The sequence below is a fragment of the Drosophila subpulchrella genome, chromosome 3R, assembly GCF_014743375.2.
Source record: "Drosophila subpulchrella strain 33 F10 #4 breed RU33 chromosome 3R, RU_Dsub_v1.1 Primary Assembly, whole genome shotgun sequence".
NCBI lineage: Eukaryota > Metazoa > Arthropoda > Insecta > Diptera > Drosophilidae > Drosophila > Drosophila subpulchrella.
The window spans coordinates 11,017,188-11,035,369 of NC_050609.1; the positions used below are offsets into that span (position 1 = coordinate 11,017,188).

The 18,182-nt window shown below is 41.1% G+C and overlaps 5 protein-coding genes across 9 annotated transcripts; 2 read left to right on the top strand and 3 right to left on the bottom strand.

Annotated features, from left to right (window-relative positions):
- Positions 1–14: 14 nt before the first annotated feature.
- LOC119551082 (histone deacetylase 11) lies at positions 15–1,852 on the top strand. The gene is made up of 2 exons (XM_037860248.1): positions 15–225; positions 287–1,852. The coding sequence occupies exons 1-2, from the start codon at positions 37–39 to the stop codon at positions 1,127–1,129; spliced, it is 1,032 nt and encodes a 343-aa protein (XP_037716176.1). The 5' UTR covers positions 15–36; the 3' UTR covers positions 1,130–1,852.
- LOC119551072 (nicastrin) lies at positions 1,762–4,832 on the bottom strand. Of its 4 annotated transcripts, none has more exons than XR_005219525.1 (8): positions 4,674–4,832; positions 4,451–4,546; positions 3,705–4,394; positions 2,827–3,637; positions 2,548–2,759; positions 2,281–2,491; positions 2,040–2,139; positions 1,762–1,984 (listed from the first exon to the last, which is right to left on the bottom strand). XR_005219525.1 is itself a non-coding variant. In XM_037860199.1 (7 exons), the coding sequence occupies exons 1-7, from the start codon at positions 4,735–4,737 to the stop codon at positions 1,960–1,962; spliced, it is 2,109 nt and encodes a 702-aa protein (XP_037716127.1). In that variant the 5' UTR covers positions 4,738–4,832; the 3' UTR covers positions 1,762–1,959. The 4 variants fall into 4 exon arrangements, 2 of the variants coding, with proteins under 2 accessions (XP_037716127.1, XP_037716138.1); XR_005219526.1 differs by having other exon boundaries at positions 2,037–2,139; XM_037860199.1 differs by lacking the exon at positions 2,040–2,139.
- A 323-nt stretch (positions 4,833–5,155) lies between these two features.
- LOC119556834 (60S ribosome subunit biogenesis protein NIP7 homolog) lies at positions 5,156–5,911 on the bottom strand. Its single transcript, XM_037869297.1, has 2 exons — positions 5,774–5,911; positions 5,156–5,722 (listed from the first exon to the last, which is right to left on the bottom strand). Exons 1-2 carry the CDS (start codon positions 5,827–5,829, stop codon positions 5,236–5,238), a joined length of 543 nt encoding a protein of 180 aa, XP_037725225.1. The 5' UTR covers positions 5,830–5,911; the 3' UTR covers positions 5,156–5,235.
- Positions 5,912–6,274: 363 nt separating this feature from the next.
- LOC119563234 (sodium-independent sulfate anion transporter) lies at positions 6,275–15,355 on the bottom strand. Of its 2 annotated transcripts, XM_037876540.1 has the most exons (6): positions 14,866–15,355; positions 9,780–9,966; positions 8,605–8,852; positions 7,384–8,155; positions 7,025–7,327; positions 6,275–6,961 (listed from the first exon to the last, which is right to left on the bottom strand). In XM_037876540.1, exons 2-6 carry the CDS (start codon positions 9,916–9,918, stop codon positions 6,459–6,461), a joined length of 1,965 nt encoding a protein of 654 aa, XP_037732468.1. In that variant the 5' UTR covers positions 9,919–9,966; positions 14,866–15,355; the 3' UTR covers positions 6,275–6,458. The 2 variants fall into 2 exon arrangements, with proteins under 2 accessions (XP_037732468.1, XP_037732467.1); XM_037876539.1 differs by lacking the exon at positions 14,866–15,355 and having other exon boundaries at positions 9,780–10,180.
- On the top strand, positions 12,122–16,788 carry LOC119553046. The gene is made up of 4 exons (XM_037863157.1): positions 12,122–12,127; positions 16,151–16,351; positions 16,407–16,574; positions 16,633–16,788. The coding sequence occupies exons 1-4, from the start codon at positions 12,122–12,124 to the stop codon at positions 16,786–16,788; spliced, it is 531 nt and encodes a 176-aa protein (XP_037719085.1).
- The last annotated feature ends 1,394 nt before the right edge of the window (positions 16,789–18,182 follow it).

Below are 18,182 nucleotides of genomic sequence, written 5' to 3' on the forward strand. Positions count from 1 at the left end.
TCGAACGGATGTAATTCACCTAATTTGGAATATACAATGAAGCGTTTAACCGAGCGAGTGCACCACGAGGAGATCGAGTCCGAGGAGGTGGTCTGGGTGAAGCGGGAGGACGCCCGCTCCGCCAGCAAGCTGCCCATCGTCTTCTCCCGGCAGTATGCGGTGCGCTTTGCTGGCCTTGAACGCCTACATCCGTTCGATGCGGCCAAGGGCAAGCACATACAGAAGGTCCGTGACCATTAGCACCCTTTAACCCCTCGGTAACAGAGTATCCGCTATTTCATCACAGATCCTGTGCGCCGAACTGCAGCTTGATGGCGGCAGCTTCTACGAGCCCAAGGAGCTGAGCAAGGACCAGCTGCGACGCATCCACACCCGGGATTACCTCAAATCACTGCAGTGGAGTATGAATGTGGCCTGCATCGCAGAGGTGCCGGTGATGGCCTTTGTTCCGAATCGCTACATTCAGCGATCCTATTTGCGTCCTATGCGCTTCCAGGCAGCCGGCTCCATTCTGGCCGGCAAGCTGGCCTTGGATTACGGTTGGGCCATCAACCTGGGCGGTGGATTTCATCACTGCTGCTCCTACAGGGGCGGCGGCTTTTGTCCGTATGCGGACATCTCTTTGCTCATCGTCCGGCTGTTTGAGCAGGAACCTTACCGGGTGCGCCGCATCATGATTGTGGATCTGGACGCTCATCAAGGCAACGGCCATGAGCGCGACTTCAACAACGTGGCAGCCGTCTACATTCTGGACATGTACAATGCGTTCGTTTATCCGCGGGATCATGTGGCCAAGGAGAGTATACGCTGTGCCGTGGAGCTAAGGAACCACACCGAGGATGCTTTCTACCTGAGGCAATTGAAACGCTGCCTGATGCAGTCCCTGGCCGAATTCCGTCCGGACGTGGTTATCTACAATGCAGGCACCGATGTGCTCCGGGGGGATCCACTGGGCAATCTGGCCATCTCGGAGGAGGGCGTGATGGAACGGGATAGGTTGGTGTTCAGCACATTCCGAGCGTTGGGCATTCCGGTGGTTATGTTGCTGAGTGGGGGCTATTCGAAAGCATCCGCCGGGGTCATCGCAAGTTCCATTGTTAATCTCCGGCAACAGGGATTGCTAAATTAAAGGAATTAAATTATTTTAGAATTAATATTACCAAAGTAGTGCCGTACAAACTAGTTTTGGATAAGTACATTGTCAATTTCTTCCGCACTGCGCATTTCCTTAGCTTTTTAGAGAACTATACAGACACTACTCCTTTACACTAGCACCAGTGTACTGCTTTGGTAGCCAGTAAGAGAAAAATAACTATTCGTAAATCCCTTTCCGGTTGGCTTGCCTCAATCGTTGGGATCTTGCTGAAGGATTTGTATAACCGAGAGCTGTGAATGAAAATGCATAACCTGATTGCTTACAGTATTACCTGAAAAATTCGGATAATAAGACATTGGTTTACACCTTATCAAAATTTATTAAACATATATAATTTAAAGTCGTTATAATAATTATTTGTCTTCTATGAAGTGATGATTTCAGATCATTAAGTTCAGTATCGCAATAGATGCAGAAGGTATAAATATTTCCAGTGTTGTATGATTTATAGCAGTTTCTTGTCAATATTTGTACAGACGTCTCTTCCTTGGCATTCTCAGAGGTTCAATTTAGTTTATCTCTATGTACAATGCAAAACGGGCCGGACAAGTAGAAAGAATTTCATTCGTAGTATAGGTTTTGTCGCAATTGGTTAAATGTCTATATATGATACAACATAGTCGCTAGAGGCTAATTTACTTGTTTAAAATACAAAAATACATATAAATAAAGGTTTGCTTAATGGTTTAAATAAGACGAGTTAGAATATCATTTTAGTGTCTTTGTTAAGTCTGTCTTTATGTTTTATTCAGCTGCCAATTAGCTCCGGCATGACTTCAGATTTTCCTGCAGATTTCCCCGGGCTAACAGGCCGTCGGTCGCGGCAACCTAAAAGGGCACGCATAAATCAGAGACTTCAATCGATCGGTTTATGACTAACTACTTTGAAAACTGTGAACGACTATGCATGCAGAAATCTGTGGAATGAGCAGCTGAACGCGATGATGTCGTCGCTGTGGCAGTTGTGACATCAACCAAATAATCTAGAAACAATAAATCTCAAATAAATATTACACAGAAACAAAAGATAAAACTAGGTTCTAAAGATGACTTGGTTTGTAGCTCCCCCAGAAATTGATGAGCAAATTGGCGATGAATAAGTAGGGGCATCTGAAGTGACTTACGCGGCATTGCTAGCCGGCAAATCCTCGAAGAGGACTTCCGATCGAGAGCTAATTATATACACCAGGCAGAAGGAGATGATCAGCACCACAATGCCAACGCTGAGAGTTGTGACCTGGTGCACATTGGACGGACGCAGGAAGATGCGTGCACTGAACTGTGACCAGGTGGATTCAGTCCAAGTCGAGTACTTGCCGGAACTCCAATCGTAGCCTAAGATAAAGGTTTAATTTAATGTTATGCGAGATTAAAAGGACATCAAAACTAACCATCAATAAGAAAAGCTGGACTCAGGGCGTGGCTGTAGTTCTGTGTAGTAAGACGACACTCTCCGATGTTGTTAAAGCCGGCAAAATAGTGCAGCGGCAAGTCGGTGCAGTTATCTTGGGGAATGTCTGGCTTTGGCTGCGACAGGAGGTAGCCCAGCAGTCTGTATGTATAGCCGGATGACTCCTGAGATCCGCCCAAGACACTTATATAGCTAGTAAAAGAAATAGAAGATATTCATTAAATCCATAGTAAGCCAATACAATAAAATATATATTTACCGCATGGGGGGCAAGTTTGTTAACTGACTGCCCGGATAGGATGCCGCCTTGAAAAGTGGACAGTCTGCCGATTGCAGGAAGCAGTAAAGAAACTCATCCGCCAGAACGGGATTGGCCACCTTGGTGCCCGTGTACTCCTTTCCAGTAAGCGTCTGATAGAGCGCCAAGGCCAAAATAGAGGAAACGTTGCGCACTTTCATTTGCAGTGAATCTGCCTTCAAGGTCTTAAAGTCGTTTACTTCCGCCAGCTGGGTGAAGTCCTTGCTGGTGTTCGCATAGGTGAAATCCACATTAACCACATCATCGTAGATTGAGTGGTAGTACTTGTTGGTTGGCCGTGCGTTCAGAATCAGAGCCGGGAACTTTGGATCACGTCGCAAAAAGGATTGCGCCGATGTTGGCGGTAAGTGGGCACTCATTTCAGACTGAATGTTGAGGTTGAACCCATAGCGTGGCGAATTGGCATAGTTGTTCAGTTGCTCTAGAATTTTCTGAGCCAACGGTGTACCAGTCAGCGCATGCAGCTTAATGTTTGTTATGTCGTCCAGTGTGCCAATGTCCAGCATAAACTCAATGTTGTAAAATGCAATAGGCGGGCTGCCTGTAGACTCAGAAGGAAAGTGGAGGCTCTCCATATCGTAAACAAATCTCTGCGAGCCAATGTAGTCGTACGATTCGCCATTAAAAGTCACAAAGAGGACATTTCGCAGGGAATCGGGCAGCGCGCTTTGAGGCGGCAGTAGTTGTCGTAAAAGATACGCCACCTGGGTAAACACAGCCAAGCCCATAAGGGAGTCCATGGCTCCTAGACCTGAAAATTTAAGAAACTATGATATAGTACACAAATAATTTGGACATTTTTTATAAATCACACTTACCGACACCGTCAAACATGGTCGCAGTGTCCAGGCGACAGGAAACTAGTATGAACTTTTCATTCGTATGAACAATCTCCGTTTTGTTCTCAGCTGCTGGTTTCCGGGGGTACAAGGTGGCGTACACATTGCGTCCCTCGAGCGGATCGCAGTACTTGCTGCCGCCCAGGTTGTTGATGAAGTTGGTGCGCCGCATACAGACCTCGGTGTTGACTGCGGCCGACATAAAGGACTTGACCTCGACAGCACACAGACTGCGCAGGGCGTGCGTCTCGTAGTTGTAATTGTTAAAGTCCTGAAAGCACTTCTCCAGCTTGTTGACCTGATCCGTATCAGCTATGTAGTAGATGGGGAAGGGAAAGTCCTCGTGCAGCAGGCCAGTGCCCCAGGGATTCCAGTTCTTGGCCGGATTGCTGGCATCGCAGGTCTCGGTGCTGCTGTTCAGACCACTATACTGATTAGGACAGTTGAGCTCGTGCGAGAACTGCTTCATCTGGTTCGTTTTGTTGATCAGCAGCACCACGGAAATGTTCTTTGGACCGGCCTCCTTCAGGCGCATAAGGTTGCTGCGAGTGAACAGGTGGGGTGGTATCAAGGGGGCGTATGGAGGCGATGGTGGACTGGTCAGTAGGAATTCCAGATCGGCCTCAACGTTTATCAGATGGAGTACGCCCACGGATCCGGAGTAGGTGGCTATTGGGGAGGGGAATAGAAATTGGTTTGCCCAGGATATCCTCTATTTGACTTACAGGAACACCCAGTCTGGTGGGTGCCATTCAGCCGGCGAAAGCAACTGGCTCCTCCTATGGGCTCGTACATCTTATCGCGCGTTCTTTCGCCCTGAGCTGTGGACAAAGAAAGTGGGAGTTAGATGACTCAGGTTTATGGCCTTAATGGCAGAGTGCGCGTGCGAGTTCCGTTAAACCGCAGTAGCCGCCGGAAGCCGGACGAGGTACTTGTTGCAATACGTACCAGTGGTAGCCCCATACAACAGTATCAGCAGCCATATTGTAGCCGCATTCAGACGCTTTTCCATCGAAGAAACCCACGAAATCGCGTCCAGAAGAATAGTGATGTGTAAATTGTAAACTAGAGATGGTCAAATACTCGCCATGGTAAATATTCTAAAAACGGTCACGCTGAAACAGTGCTGACAATAACTTCTCAAGTCGAACCGAAAACAAAAAAGCCAGATTTTCCGCTGATTCAAATGTTAATGGCCGTTTAACTTTGAAAGAGGACAACTTTAACGAGAAAATAGCTAAGCTAACAACACTGCTGAGGGAGGGTGTACTCGATAGAATTTGCAATTTTTTTGCCCGCTGAAATTAAATTTTTTGACTATTTGGAAAACGGGTCATTTCTGAGTGATTTTGGGCCACTAATAGTTGATTTACCTAATTCTAGATATAATCTAAATTGAACTAACTGAAAATTAATAAAACAGAAGACCCTCAGTTTTTCTCAGCATACTTATTATTAACCTAAACATGGTGATTGCTATAAAACATGTAAAAACTTAGCACCTAGGAATCTAAAAGAGCGTGTCCTCCGCGCGAATGTACTCGCCGATGTCCGACTGGTGGAAGCAGACGGTGGTCATGGGATCGGCGGTCTTGCAGTCCGTTGTGGAACGGGCCAGGACTCCGAATCCCAGGGGCAGATCGTTCATGGAGTAGACCACCACACCCTGGTACTGACCGGCGTTCTCCGTGATGCGACCGAGTCCGGTTTTGGGGATGTGGTTGCCGTAGAGGAACTGCTGTTCGAAGGAGGGCTTAACCCACACCTTGTACTGGGCGTAGGGCGCCAGGTAGTAGAGCGCAGTGATGTGGAACTTCAGTTTGTTGGTCTTGGAGAACTTGCCGAAGCAGGTGCCCACGCAGACCAGCTGTTTGTAGCCAAAGCACTCGCTCAGCTTCAGGATCCTCTCGGACACGTAGTAAACCCGGTCGCGGTGCTCCCGAATGCAATATGTTCCATCCGGGCGGTCGATCAACTGCTTCACGTTGGTGCCAATGCTGGAAATAAACTTGTTAGCTCATTTCGCCCCTATATTTCCGTTTACTCACTATTTGGACAGGTGCTCGAACAGGATCTTCGCACGTTCGTCAGACAAGCGCTTCATTTTAAGTTAATTAAGGCCGAAATTAGAAGGAAAACAAAACGTTGAATTCTTACACGTGAGAATTGATTAGTGTTGACAAAGGCAAAATGTGCGACGCCTTGCAACACTAAAACAATCGATAGAATTTTATCGATAGTTTGAAAGTGTTACTAAGCGCTATTATCAAGTGTTGTAAAATGTGTGACTATTCAAATTTAAATTTACAAATTCAACAACAACATACAAGTTCTGTTAAAACATGATTAACACATCATGTAAACTTTGGTTAAATTGTAGCTCTCACTATAAAAATATGACCTGAATATGCCTTGTTTGTCCCCAAATAAATTAGGCTCATGCTTTTTTTGGATTGGTTATAATTCATTAATTAAAAATTGTAGCTCTCACTATAAAAATATAAGACCTGAATATGCCATGTTTGTCCCTAAATAAATTAAACTCATTCTTTTTTGGATTCGTTATTATTCATTAATTAAAAAATACACTTATTTGGTCGCCTTACAAGTACTAATAGTGTTTGTGCATCGTCTAATACTACACAATTTGTTCACGTTCTATTTACACATAAATAATTAAAGCAAACACTTAGTCTAAGCTATTTATATCACGTGTTGAGGTGGCGATGGAGCTCAAGCCGTCTCCAGGCGTTTCTGTACATAGTGACGCTCCTTCAGCAGCTCGTCCAGCTGGTGCTCCTGGTAGTAGACCACGAACTGAGCTGCCGACACCTGCTCGAAAATTGAGCAGATGCTCGGCTTGAGGTTGTAGAAGAAGAGCAGTTGTCCCCGCTGGTTAAAGTCGCTGATCAGCGAGTCTATAACCGTGGCCGTTGTGAAATCAGCCCCGTACACATGCGAGGCATCTATGACCACCGGAACATTTTGTCTGATGGACTGCTTGTTAACCAGATTCCTGACATAATCCACAGATGGAAAAATCAAGCACCGATCGGGAGTGATCATGGAGTACTCCACACCCGATTGCGTGGTCAGAAGCTCGGTGGTTAGCTTAGGACGCGCTGCGTGGTAGAGAATAAAGATGACATTGAGCCCCACTCCAATAAGGATGCCCCACTCCAGAGGCAAAACGAGACAGGCCACAAAGGTTCCAACTCCAGGCACCAGATCACTTTCTGCAAGGATTTAAGGTTCGATTTAAATATATAAACCATACTTTCTCTGATCTATTAACTTACTTTTCGATCTCCACATGGGCTTGACCACCTTAACTTCGATCATAAACACCACTGCAGCTATAATGATGGCTGCCAGGGTGGGGCGTGGAATGAAGTAAAAGTAGGGGGTAAGGAAGAGCAGGGCAATCATCACCAGGCCACCGGAGTAAATGTTGCTCAGAGGAGTCCGTACACCACTGGCATTGTTGACTGCTCCCCTACTCAGGGCCCCAGTTCCTGGGAAGGCCTGGACAAAGGAGTTTAAGATATTGGCCGTTCCAATGGCAATCAGCTCCTGCGAGGCATCCACCGGCTTTCCATTTGCTGAAAGATGATACATTAGCAAGGGAAAGGGTGTAAATTAGTATAAAATTACTCACCAAAGGCCTTGCAAATGGCTATGTTTTCCATGAGCGAGATCAGGGGAATCACCACCAAGCCGGAGCCCATGCTGTGCACCATCTCTACGAATCCCAGGGCCACTCCATTGCTGGTTTCATTGGCGCTCAGCGAGGTGGGCGGCAACTGGAGGTTGGGCAGTCCAGGTGGGATGTCTCCCACCACCCGGAACGGAGCTCCATGCTCCTCGCTGTGCAGCAGATAGCCCATGAAACAGCAAACCACCACCAGGATGGCATTCCGAGCAGTGCCCACAATCCAAATAATCTTGTTCACGGCCCGCTGGAGGGATGAGCACTCCGCCTCGTCTGCCGGTCCAATTCGGCAGGAGGAGAGACTGCGCATGAGCAGCAGGACCACAATGCAGGTGAGTCCCAGCACCGTGTCCCCTGCCCGCGTGTGCTCAATGTTGTGGAAGACCTGCGTCCAGATCTCCACAAAGGTGTTGCCCTTGGCCGTGATTCCTAGCACACTTTGGATCTGCGAGGTGAGGATGATCAGCGAGACGGCGGAGGTGAATCCCGATGAGACTGGCCCAGAGACAAAGTCAATGAGGAAACCCAGTCCGAAGAGGCCCATCAACAGCTCCACGATTCCACTGAGCAGGCACAGCAGCACTGACTTCTGCCACGAACCCTGGGCCGCCTGGTAGGTGAGCAGGGCCACAATTGCCGAAGGACCCATGGGCACATCCTTGCAGCTGCCCAGGAAAATGTACACGAAGCAGCCCACAAAGGAGGCATATAACCCGTACTGAAATAAGGAAAGGAAAATTATTCATTTATTATAGAGCTCTTAGGCACAAATAATATTAAAAACTAAAACAACGATAATCTCGCACTTATATGAGAACAAATATTCTTGAAATAAAGGCGATAATACTCTCGGTGAAAATAGTCTTGATTTCGTTTCTTTGACTCGAAAATATTCTTGTGAACCGGGAAAGCTTTATCTCGATATTGAGAATTAGAAACTTAATTATCTTGGCTCACTTTTGAAATAAGACAACGTATTTTTTTCTGAGTGTTGAAATAAATAGCTAAACAGATTGACCACAACATACAAAAAACTAGAAAAAAAAATCACATGTCTTGTATTTTATTATCTTGGGGTCTCATATAAGCTCTACGCTACTAATGGATACTTTTGAATATATTTTAATATAGATGTTCTATAAAATCTGTGATGTATGTTAAACTTACGGCTACAGGTAGTCCGGCTATTCCCGCGTAGGCCAGCGCCTGTGGGATGACCGTGAGACCCACGGTGATTCCGGCCACCAGGTCGCCCACTGCATCCTGGCTGTTGTATTTTGGCAGCCAGCTGAGGATAGGGAGTCTTTTGTTCAGGGTTTTCCGATTGAAGGTGCGTCGCTGGCAGTCCTGCAGCCAACTGCGGGTGCAGTCCAGTGTGCTCAGTGGTGGCTTCACCTTCTTGCCGTCCTCGGTCACTAAAAAGGTCAGAAGAAAGGGTAAAAAAGTTGGTCAGATGTTGCGAAAATCAAAAGAGAGTTTATGAAATGGCTAAAATGCCTACGATAACAGTACCGATTCATAATCACGTACTACAGATCAACTTTGGCTGGTTCCCACCCTCCCATATTATTTCTGTTTCGCTTTCAGTTATTTTAATTGCTTTAGTTTTCCATTCTGATCTACGCGAATTTCATTGCCAAGGCCCAAGCAAAAGCTTAGCCACTGAGAAAACGTTGCAAACAATTGCATTTATCACCGAGTGGAGAGCACGAGGCGTATACTTGATGCCCCGTTTTTTGCTTGCCAGAAAAATTCGCTGAATTCCAGTATTTCAATTGCAGCTAACAGGGAACTAATTATGAAATCAAATTGTAATTCGTAGCGTTAAGTTTCTTCTAAATTAAGTAGCTTGGGTAACAGCAGTTTAAAAGATTTTAAACCTTATATTAATTGCTTCTCGTGATTCGGACAAATCATTTCCAGAGAATCATTAGTTTAATTTGAGCTTACAACTTATAATTCACAAGCTAATAGACAAAAAATTGCTAAAGCTATTTAAGTCACTTAAATAATCTACGGATACTTGTCAAAAAAATAATAAATCAATTTTATTTGCTATTCCATAATTTGTGCAACATTTGCTTTGACTGGCTATTGTTTGCTTTAGTTTAAGATAAACATTTAGTTTTAGTGTTGCAATTAAGTGTGTTATGTGATTTAAGTTACTTTATATTTTTTATAGTAAAAAATTATACTTATATTAATTTTTCATTCTAATAAGCCTTACATCCCCTTAAAATATAAAAAAAACAGATATAATATGTAGTCCAGTTCTCTCTGATTGCAAAGTTATAAAGATCACCTCAGTTGGTCACTAAAAGTATTTGGTAGTAAAGACTTACGGATGAACTCTTTGGATCCTTGGGATCCCACGCTGTTGCTACTCCCATTCGGTTCCGTGAGGTTGGTGCTAATGCTGATCGTTGAGCACTTGAATCCGTCGTTAAAGTAAACGTGATCCGAGGCGGGATTCGTCTTCATCTTTGGCTTGGGGGTGTCGACAGTAACCGCAAAAAATCGGAACAAGCACTGCGTACGGAGTACAAGTTAGTTGGGGTCCCCGAAATGTTATAATAGCCGGCGGATGACACCAGGTGACACTAGATCTAATATGTGACACTCATAGATGGCTGCATCTACATATATTATACGGATGTGCCAAGTCGGTTATTTAGAGAGATATATGAAAGATGCTCGTTGTTCGAACGCTCAGTTCTGGTTGCTTAGCTCTTCACACGGCAGCGTTTCGAACGAAACTGTTTTGTACTTGATGCGAACCTTGTCTTTTATAAAAATCAAAACTTTGTTGTCGTCTCGCTGTTATTGTTCTCGTCGTCTTTGTCGTTTTTGTTAACTATTTTCGAGTCGGGTTTTAGTTTCGGGTCTCAATCTGGCTTATTATTGTTTTTTTTTGGGAACCGGGATGATCGGCGTTGTGTGGGTTGTGAAACTGATAATCTGAAGAGGGGAAATGGAGAAAAACCCGGGGGTCTAATCGAAAAAATGAGGTTCCCATAGCGAGAGCACTTACTGCATGGGTTTCCAATTTCTGAATGTTTTTTTGGGCTCTCTTTTTCATTAAGCAGCAGAATGAAAAGGAAGTTGTAAATTCTTTTCGTATTAGTCCGTAATTATTTGCTTGGCTCGGCATTTCAGGGAACATTCGGTCAACACGTGAACTGTTGTTTATCATTTCTCTGCCCCTCTCTCTGGGTTGTTTTTTGAAACAAATGGAATGGAAAGTTACCCAGTTTTTGGGAACCGACTGAGTACCTTATTAATATTCGGGACTTTTTTAGGGGGAGAAATTTTCCATGCATTGCAGCCGCAGGTAGATACTGCTTCTTTTGTCTTCAAGCAGTTTCTAGTCGGGGGTTACCAGTCGCAGCCAGGTGTTTAGATCTGACCCAAACCAGATTCGACCGGACCACTTGGCTGCAGACAAAGTCACTTTGCATTTTGGTCTTGCATTCAAAGACCCATTCTGATAATCCCAAATGGAGTAGTTTGGCCCGGTCTTTATCCTCTGTTGAATCAGACCATTACTTCAATGTAATTAACATAAATGCATATATTCTCAAGTCAAATTAATGCGATATTGTCTTATCAATAAGTACTCGACACTGCTAATTGGCTTACTTTAAATGCTCTGACTTGTATTAATTTTCCATATATAGTAATCAATTTGAAATTACTTTTACATTTCAGGAAATACATTTATCATTAAAGTTAACAAACATATCTCACATTTCTAACCCTAACAATATTTCAACAAAATCTGAGCAAAGCCCACTTCACAAATAGTTGATGCAACTTGCAAGTATTCGTAATATTTCTAGATGAACTTGACACTATATAAACGTAGACCCTTAGATGGACAAACAAAAGCCGATACCAAAAATGTCATGGGTAAATAAATATTTAAATGTTCCGCTTTAAGTGACAGCTTGGGGTCGAATTGTTTTTCTATGGAAATTGAAGACTGTGGGCCAACTCTTTGAAATATCATTTTGTAAATGCTTGAAATGTTTTCAAAATTATGCCAGATAAAAGTCGAAGGAAAACGATCGAAACTTTCTATACATGCTGACTCAAAGGCCTTAAAGTTTAGCCCATAAAATATATAATTTATGGCATTTTTAGATTCATTGCACTTGAGTTTCAAGATGAACATCGATATTCAAGCAAATATGCCAAAAACTTCCTAGACAGCTGATGCTGTGACAAATGGAATTATTTAAATTAATTGAAACGGGCTGTATGTGATAAAAGGCCATAAATATCACTGTCTTTATAGCCTGGCCAAGTTCAGAGACGGAGAAGCAAGTGGATATGTTTTTGATATCTAATATTTGAGGGGTTTTTTAGGCATTTCAAAATTCAGAGTGCTTTATGAGTTATTAAAAAAATTAAAGTAAGTTATTTTATTATATGCAATAAAAATACGGAAAGACACCCTAAAGCTTCTATAGGAAAAATGTATTATAAAATGTTACTGAGTATCGCCTAAGTCTCGACAATCATTGGAAATAACTCCCTTGCACGTTTTGAAACCACTTTATGTTTGGTGCTTTTTCTGGGGTTTTTTTGTTGTGCATATTGTTTCCTAAACGCAGTCCAATGACTTCAATACTATCATTCAGGTGGCAAAATAGTATAATTTGTTTCAAGTAGCTACGTCAAGATGCCGGTAACTGGTTTTTTTCGGACCTCAATGATCCGATCTGGCTGGAAGACTGTGATCTTGGGGGGATTCTCCAGCTGCTGAAATTTCGGCTAATTTTGGATGATGTCAAACGAGCTGGCGCTTGCCATAACGAAAGTCTTCCATATATACACCCCAAAAGGCGTTCCCCTTTGTTTGGTTTTGTTTTGGTTTATTTTTAACTATTTAAGCACACACTTAGAAAGTAAGCGAAATGTGGGCGTGTAAGTCAATTGGCTGTGAGATTTGTGCTAATTGCCATTAAGTTAAAAACTTCCTTAACAAAATAATTGTTGGTATGCAATTAAAGTGTGATCATACGCACTTAAATATTACATATATTTCGCCATTGACACGTGCTCGAACCTTTCACCCCAACAGGTGTGTGACCTTTGGCTTGAGAAATCTGTATCTCGAAGGGTTTTAGAAAATACAAATATTTTGTACACTTAATATGGGAGAACTTAAAAGTAAAATTTAATTTCTTTACGATTTTTATCACTTCATAATCCAGCTAATTAGCCCACCAAAAACAGGAAGCACAAATGTTCAATTAATTGTTCAATTATATTTGCTGTTTTCGTTTTTGCTCTACCCTTTTTAGTGGTTGGTTTTTTTTCTCTACTCAAATTACAGGGCCAATTGCGAAATATATTTCGCATGACTTCGGAATCAAAATCAAAGGGCGTGGTCGATCGCAGTACAATCACATCGAATGTCGCCCATTTCAATGAAATGCGTTCGTTTGTTATTTTTATTTTTCGGTTTTGGACTGTTTCTGGCTCTATTCGTACCTCAATTATTTCCGAAAGCTGTATTTAACACGGTGCGAGGAGGGTAAGGGGGTATATTCGGTTGGATTTTGCACATTTACAACTTATCGTAAGAAAATCACGTATACAGCGTTTTTATACACAAGCATTTGTTTTGGCTTAGATAACTTACATTGTTAAGGGAAATTTATTAACGAGACTGGTTATTTGTTTTGTTTAACAAAAAGAAAGCAGCCTAATTTATTTGAGGCCCATAAATATTTATTTTAAACTGCGGAACGTGATCGTGAGTTTAGAATAGTTTTTAGATTTAGTTGGTCAAATAAAATTTAAAATCGTATACAAACAGAGTGATTTAACAATCAATCAATGTCTAGTTGGATGTTGATTCCCTTTCCTACCTTCATATGGAAAATATTCTAAAAATAAACCACTCCACACTCCACCTAGTGAATTTATTTTTAGCGCACATTTCGTGAAAGACTCAATTGTTTGAGTCAATGTCGAAGGCATGCGAATTGAATCTGTCAAAAAATGTATTGTTTACATACCCAGAATTCTATTTGCAGTTTATTTACTGTGAACTCTGTTCTAGGAAAGATATTTGTGACTGTCTAAATCTTAAACAAACGAATTCCACTGAAGTAACTAAATAACCTGCTATAAAAATCACAATTGCGATTTCCTCGTTAGTTCATTAAATTTTGATTAAATGAGTGATTAATCGCATGGTAAACAAAATTTCATTTGCAGCCCCATAAAACGGGTTTAATAATCCATATTAGACGACGCTCAGACTTGGTATATCCATTTGTTTTCAGGTTTAATGGTCCCAGGGGGAGAACTGCTACCGGCTTTTGTTTGTTTTGAATATTTATGACTTGATTGTTTTGATTGTTTTTTTTTTGATGGCGTGCGGTTTTTGATAAGTTGTCGATTTTTATGCAACACGCGTTTCTCCCACGATTACGCATCGAAGAAAACTACAACCGGAATCTGTGCGGGATCTTATCTATCCATATTCAAAAACTTTTAAACCAAAAGCTTCATTCAGTTTTCTGTATCTTTTGTTTAAGATAAGCAAGTGACGCTTAAGTCTGAGGTGATTAAAACCGAACTAAACCAGTTCAAGCCGCAATCCCAGATAATTTCAGCATGGATACGCTCTTGAGAATATTTGGAAAAGAATGCGAATTAATAAAAGGCGAAATCTTATGTTTATAGTATATTAACACCTATAGAAAGAAACTCTCTTGTAGAACTGGTAGAAAGGGACTTTTGTTGCATAACGTCATAGGTTTTTAAAAACTTACTATAGACTAGATTCAAACTGCGAGCGCATGATTGGGTTAGTTAACCGCCCAATTTAGGGAACCTCCGCTCTGAACACGTTCTCGCTTTTAAGTCACGTAATCTATTGCTGAATGTTCACTGCCGCATTCGCATGTCTTAACCTATAAGCATTACCACATTACAATCTCTGGAATGCACTATTTAGGCAGCTTAACTCCTACTTTACTGGGTACGATACAAGGTATTTCGATATGAAAAGCATTGGGGATGCGCTAACAGCAAAACCATCGAAAATAAAAACCACTGATTCATTTAATTGACACTTCATTGAGGATATCATAAAATTAGCATCTCTTTTTGGCATCCCATAATGGCAATTAGCATGTTGGCGTTGGCTTCGGGGGAGTCATAAACAAATTAGTAATCGTTTAGTGATAAATGTTAATCGACCGTTTAAATTGCGTCAATGGGTTGGCCAAAATAGAGACGCTAAAAACCGCAAGCAGGCCAAAATCAGATTCACAACTTTCGCAATGGGAATTTTCACTGCCGACTTTTTTCGTCTGTCCCCCATTTGCAGTCATCTCTATAGGTCGGTGTCTCTATAACTCTGTGTCACTATCTGATGTCAGAGGGGAAAAATTCAGATGGGCTTACCTTTGTGGGACGTTTGAAGGGGGCGTAAATAGCCCGATTACAATTGGAATGCCAGTGGCCTGCGTTTTTCGCTACACTCTATTGAATTTGGCTCAAACAATTTGTGGCCACCGGAAATGTGATTTTTTTGGCTTTGACTTTGGCGCGCGTCGCACACACCTCAAATATAATTTTGCCCACTTCAGTTCTTCATTGTCTGTGCGTTCTAATATTATAATAGTTTTTCGAATATTAATATGACACCACTTTCAGAGTATTTTTTTGCGAATGCCAAAATTTGCATGCAAATCACAGCCGAAATGCACCCATAAAATTAAAGCATAAATGGTGGGTTTATAATGTATTTGCACACACGCGATGTCTGAGTTTTGCTGGGGTTTTCCTCGACGAATTTGCGGATCGCACAGCCGAATCGGTTAGGTAAATAGCCGTAACTGTTGTTTCAGATCTTTGGTCGGGTTTTCGAAAGCCCTCAAAAGTTGTCACCTCTCGGAAGCCGTCGATCGTGTAATTGTGCTCGGGAGCGTGGCGCTGTTTGTTTTTGTGATCCGAGAGTCGAGCTTTGTGAGCTCGGTGAGCTTTTCATGCCCGGTTTCCCCATTTCTCTCCGCTCTTTCTCCGATTCTCTTTCTCTCTGGGCTGTGAGAAATTTGAAAGTAATCACCGAATGGGGGCCAGCGAAAGGCGTTGGCATTACAAAATAACCAACTTGTTAACATATTGATAACTTTGTGCTGCATTAAATCTACACCAATCTATTTATAATCAATGCCGGTCATTTAATCGATTAAGGTTGGATAACTGATCGTTTGGGGGCGCTGAAAATGCAGTTAAATGGAATTTATAGTTAGTTGTTAAAATGCGCGCAGCAATTTATCCTTGGTATTCGACACACATTTTATATCCGTAATATTTATTTGTAGGTCGCCTTAACAGGAGGCTGGATTGTTGTATATTCTGGTAGTGTAAACATCCTTTATGTGTTTATCATAAATGCTGTCAAGATAGAATCGTTTGGAACTTTAACCCTAAAATAACAAATACATTATTATGAATAATTAAACAATTATTTAGTCATTAAAACGTTTTTGAAAGTCATTTTGTTATAAATATCTTAATTGTCAATCGATTAAAAAAAAAGACACGTTGGCCAACAAATACCTATATTTCAAATACCAAGAGCTAATAGCTCTTAGTTTTGGCGGGTTTTCAATACGATATGAGGTGCGTTCTTTTTATTCGTCTAATAATGATGGTGTCCGTGCTAAAACTGGTCAGTATGTAGATTAGAAAGCCGTGTTCAATATTGTTATTAACAACACATTTAAAGATTTCTACTCGAACCGAATTTACCAACTTTAAATGTAAGTCGTTGGATAAGGAATTTGCCGATTTTGAGTATTGCACTCTAAGGGCAGTAAATCGATCCTACAAGTACATCTCCACAAAAGTCAAACTCTTCCAAGTTCCCGTTACCAAAGTAAAGGTGTGTGGTTTTCTACATGTTTATCTGATAGTAATATATTGTGCTGATTTTCCAGGTTAACTTTGCACTCTATAAACGGTACAGTGGGTATAAGCCATTCCTGTATAATATAACCGTGGATGCGTGTCATTTTTTGAAAAACCAAAAGGGCAATCCAATAACTAGCTACTTTTACGAATATTTCAAGGATATATCCAACATGAATCATACCTGTCCCTTCGATGTATGCATTTTAATCGATATTTTTTATATGTTTTTCTTCATATCGGTTTTGTTATCAGCACGATCTTGTTGTGGATAAGCTTTCCACGGAGCGAATAAACCATCGTCTTACGAACATACTATCCTTTCCGGAAGGGGATTACATGATGGAGATGCATTGGATAGCATATGACATAGACCGCGCTGTGGTCAAGATATACGTGACTCTTTCATAGTCATGGATACTTTTCTGTACTTCAAAATAAATGTAATAATATTATCTTCGCTTTATTGACGCCGCGTCGTAATGATTTTACCTACTATGTCCCACATTTATGGACAAGGAATAAAGTTGCGGTATGATAATATGGTACTCCTGGTTATCTTTGGTGATTGGACATATTCCAGTGTTTCAATGTTCCAGTCAATTAAAAAAATTTGATCGGTTCTTTTAAAAAAATAAATAATAACAAAATTAACTTTAAACAAATTAAAATAGTCGCACTCATTACCCCCATCACTTAATTGCTACGCAGTTATATCCATTCGGAAATATCGCTTGATCTGGAAGTCTAGAATAACTAAAAGTGACTGACTCATACTGGAAAAAAAAATTTTAGACACCCCTAAATTAAAATGTGTCCATTAAAACGTTTTTGCTTTGGCCTTCTTTTTTGTCTGCCAGAAATCATGTCAGTAAAAGAAAAACCATAAAGATACAAATTTTAATATTTAAAATATAATTATAGATTTGTTCTCTGCTTGAATTTAAAAGCTTGGTGGAAGATTTCGATTACTGCATTCTGAAATCAGCAAGTCTAACATCAAAATATGCCTCCGCTAAGTAAAATGTGAATAAGATTCCCGATACAAATTTAAAGGTATGTTGCGTAAACCCGGGCTCTCACATATGTATTGTTCAGACTAATTTCGGAATGCACCGACTGGTCAATGGATAAAGATACTTTCTGTATAGTATAACCGTGGACGGTTGTAATATTATCAAGAACCAGAAGTCCAATCCAGTCGCTTAATTCTTTTACAACCTTATTAAGAGCATAGGCAATTTGAATCATTCGTGTAATGTAAGAGGATCATTGGTTTTCGAACCGATGTTAGAATCTTTTTATCCCTCCGTAGCACAACATCATTTCCGCGCAATAACCAAGCTGTATATTTATTTTATTTTATTTAGAAAATTTTTTCTGAAATATAAAAACACTCAGAGCCCATAATTATTTTAACCTTAAACATCCTTACTGTACTTCCTAAAAATGATTTATTTCCCTTATTGTCGAAGTATTAAAATCTTATAAGATTAATTGTAAGGTACCAATTTAGAAGCATGATCCAGTCAACTGCACCAAGCTATTATTTTTTTTCAAAATATAAATAATAAATAAAGAAATTAAAATAATCGATAGACTATCATTATTACTTTAAGTATGGCCAAACCATTCATTCGCAGATTTTAACTGAACTGAATAATCAAAGGTGATTGAGGCATACTTAAAATTGTGATATTAGTTTATCTGAGGACCCCCATGAACAAGATTTGTTCAGATAAATATTTTTGGTTTGGCCTTTTGTTTAATTTTATCTCTGGGATAAATCCGGTCAGTTACTACAA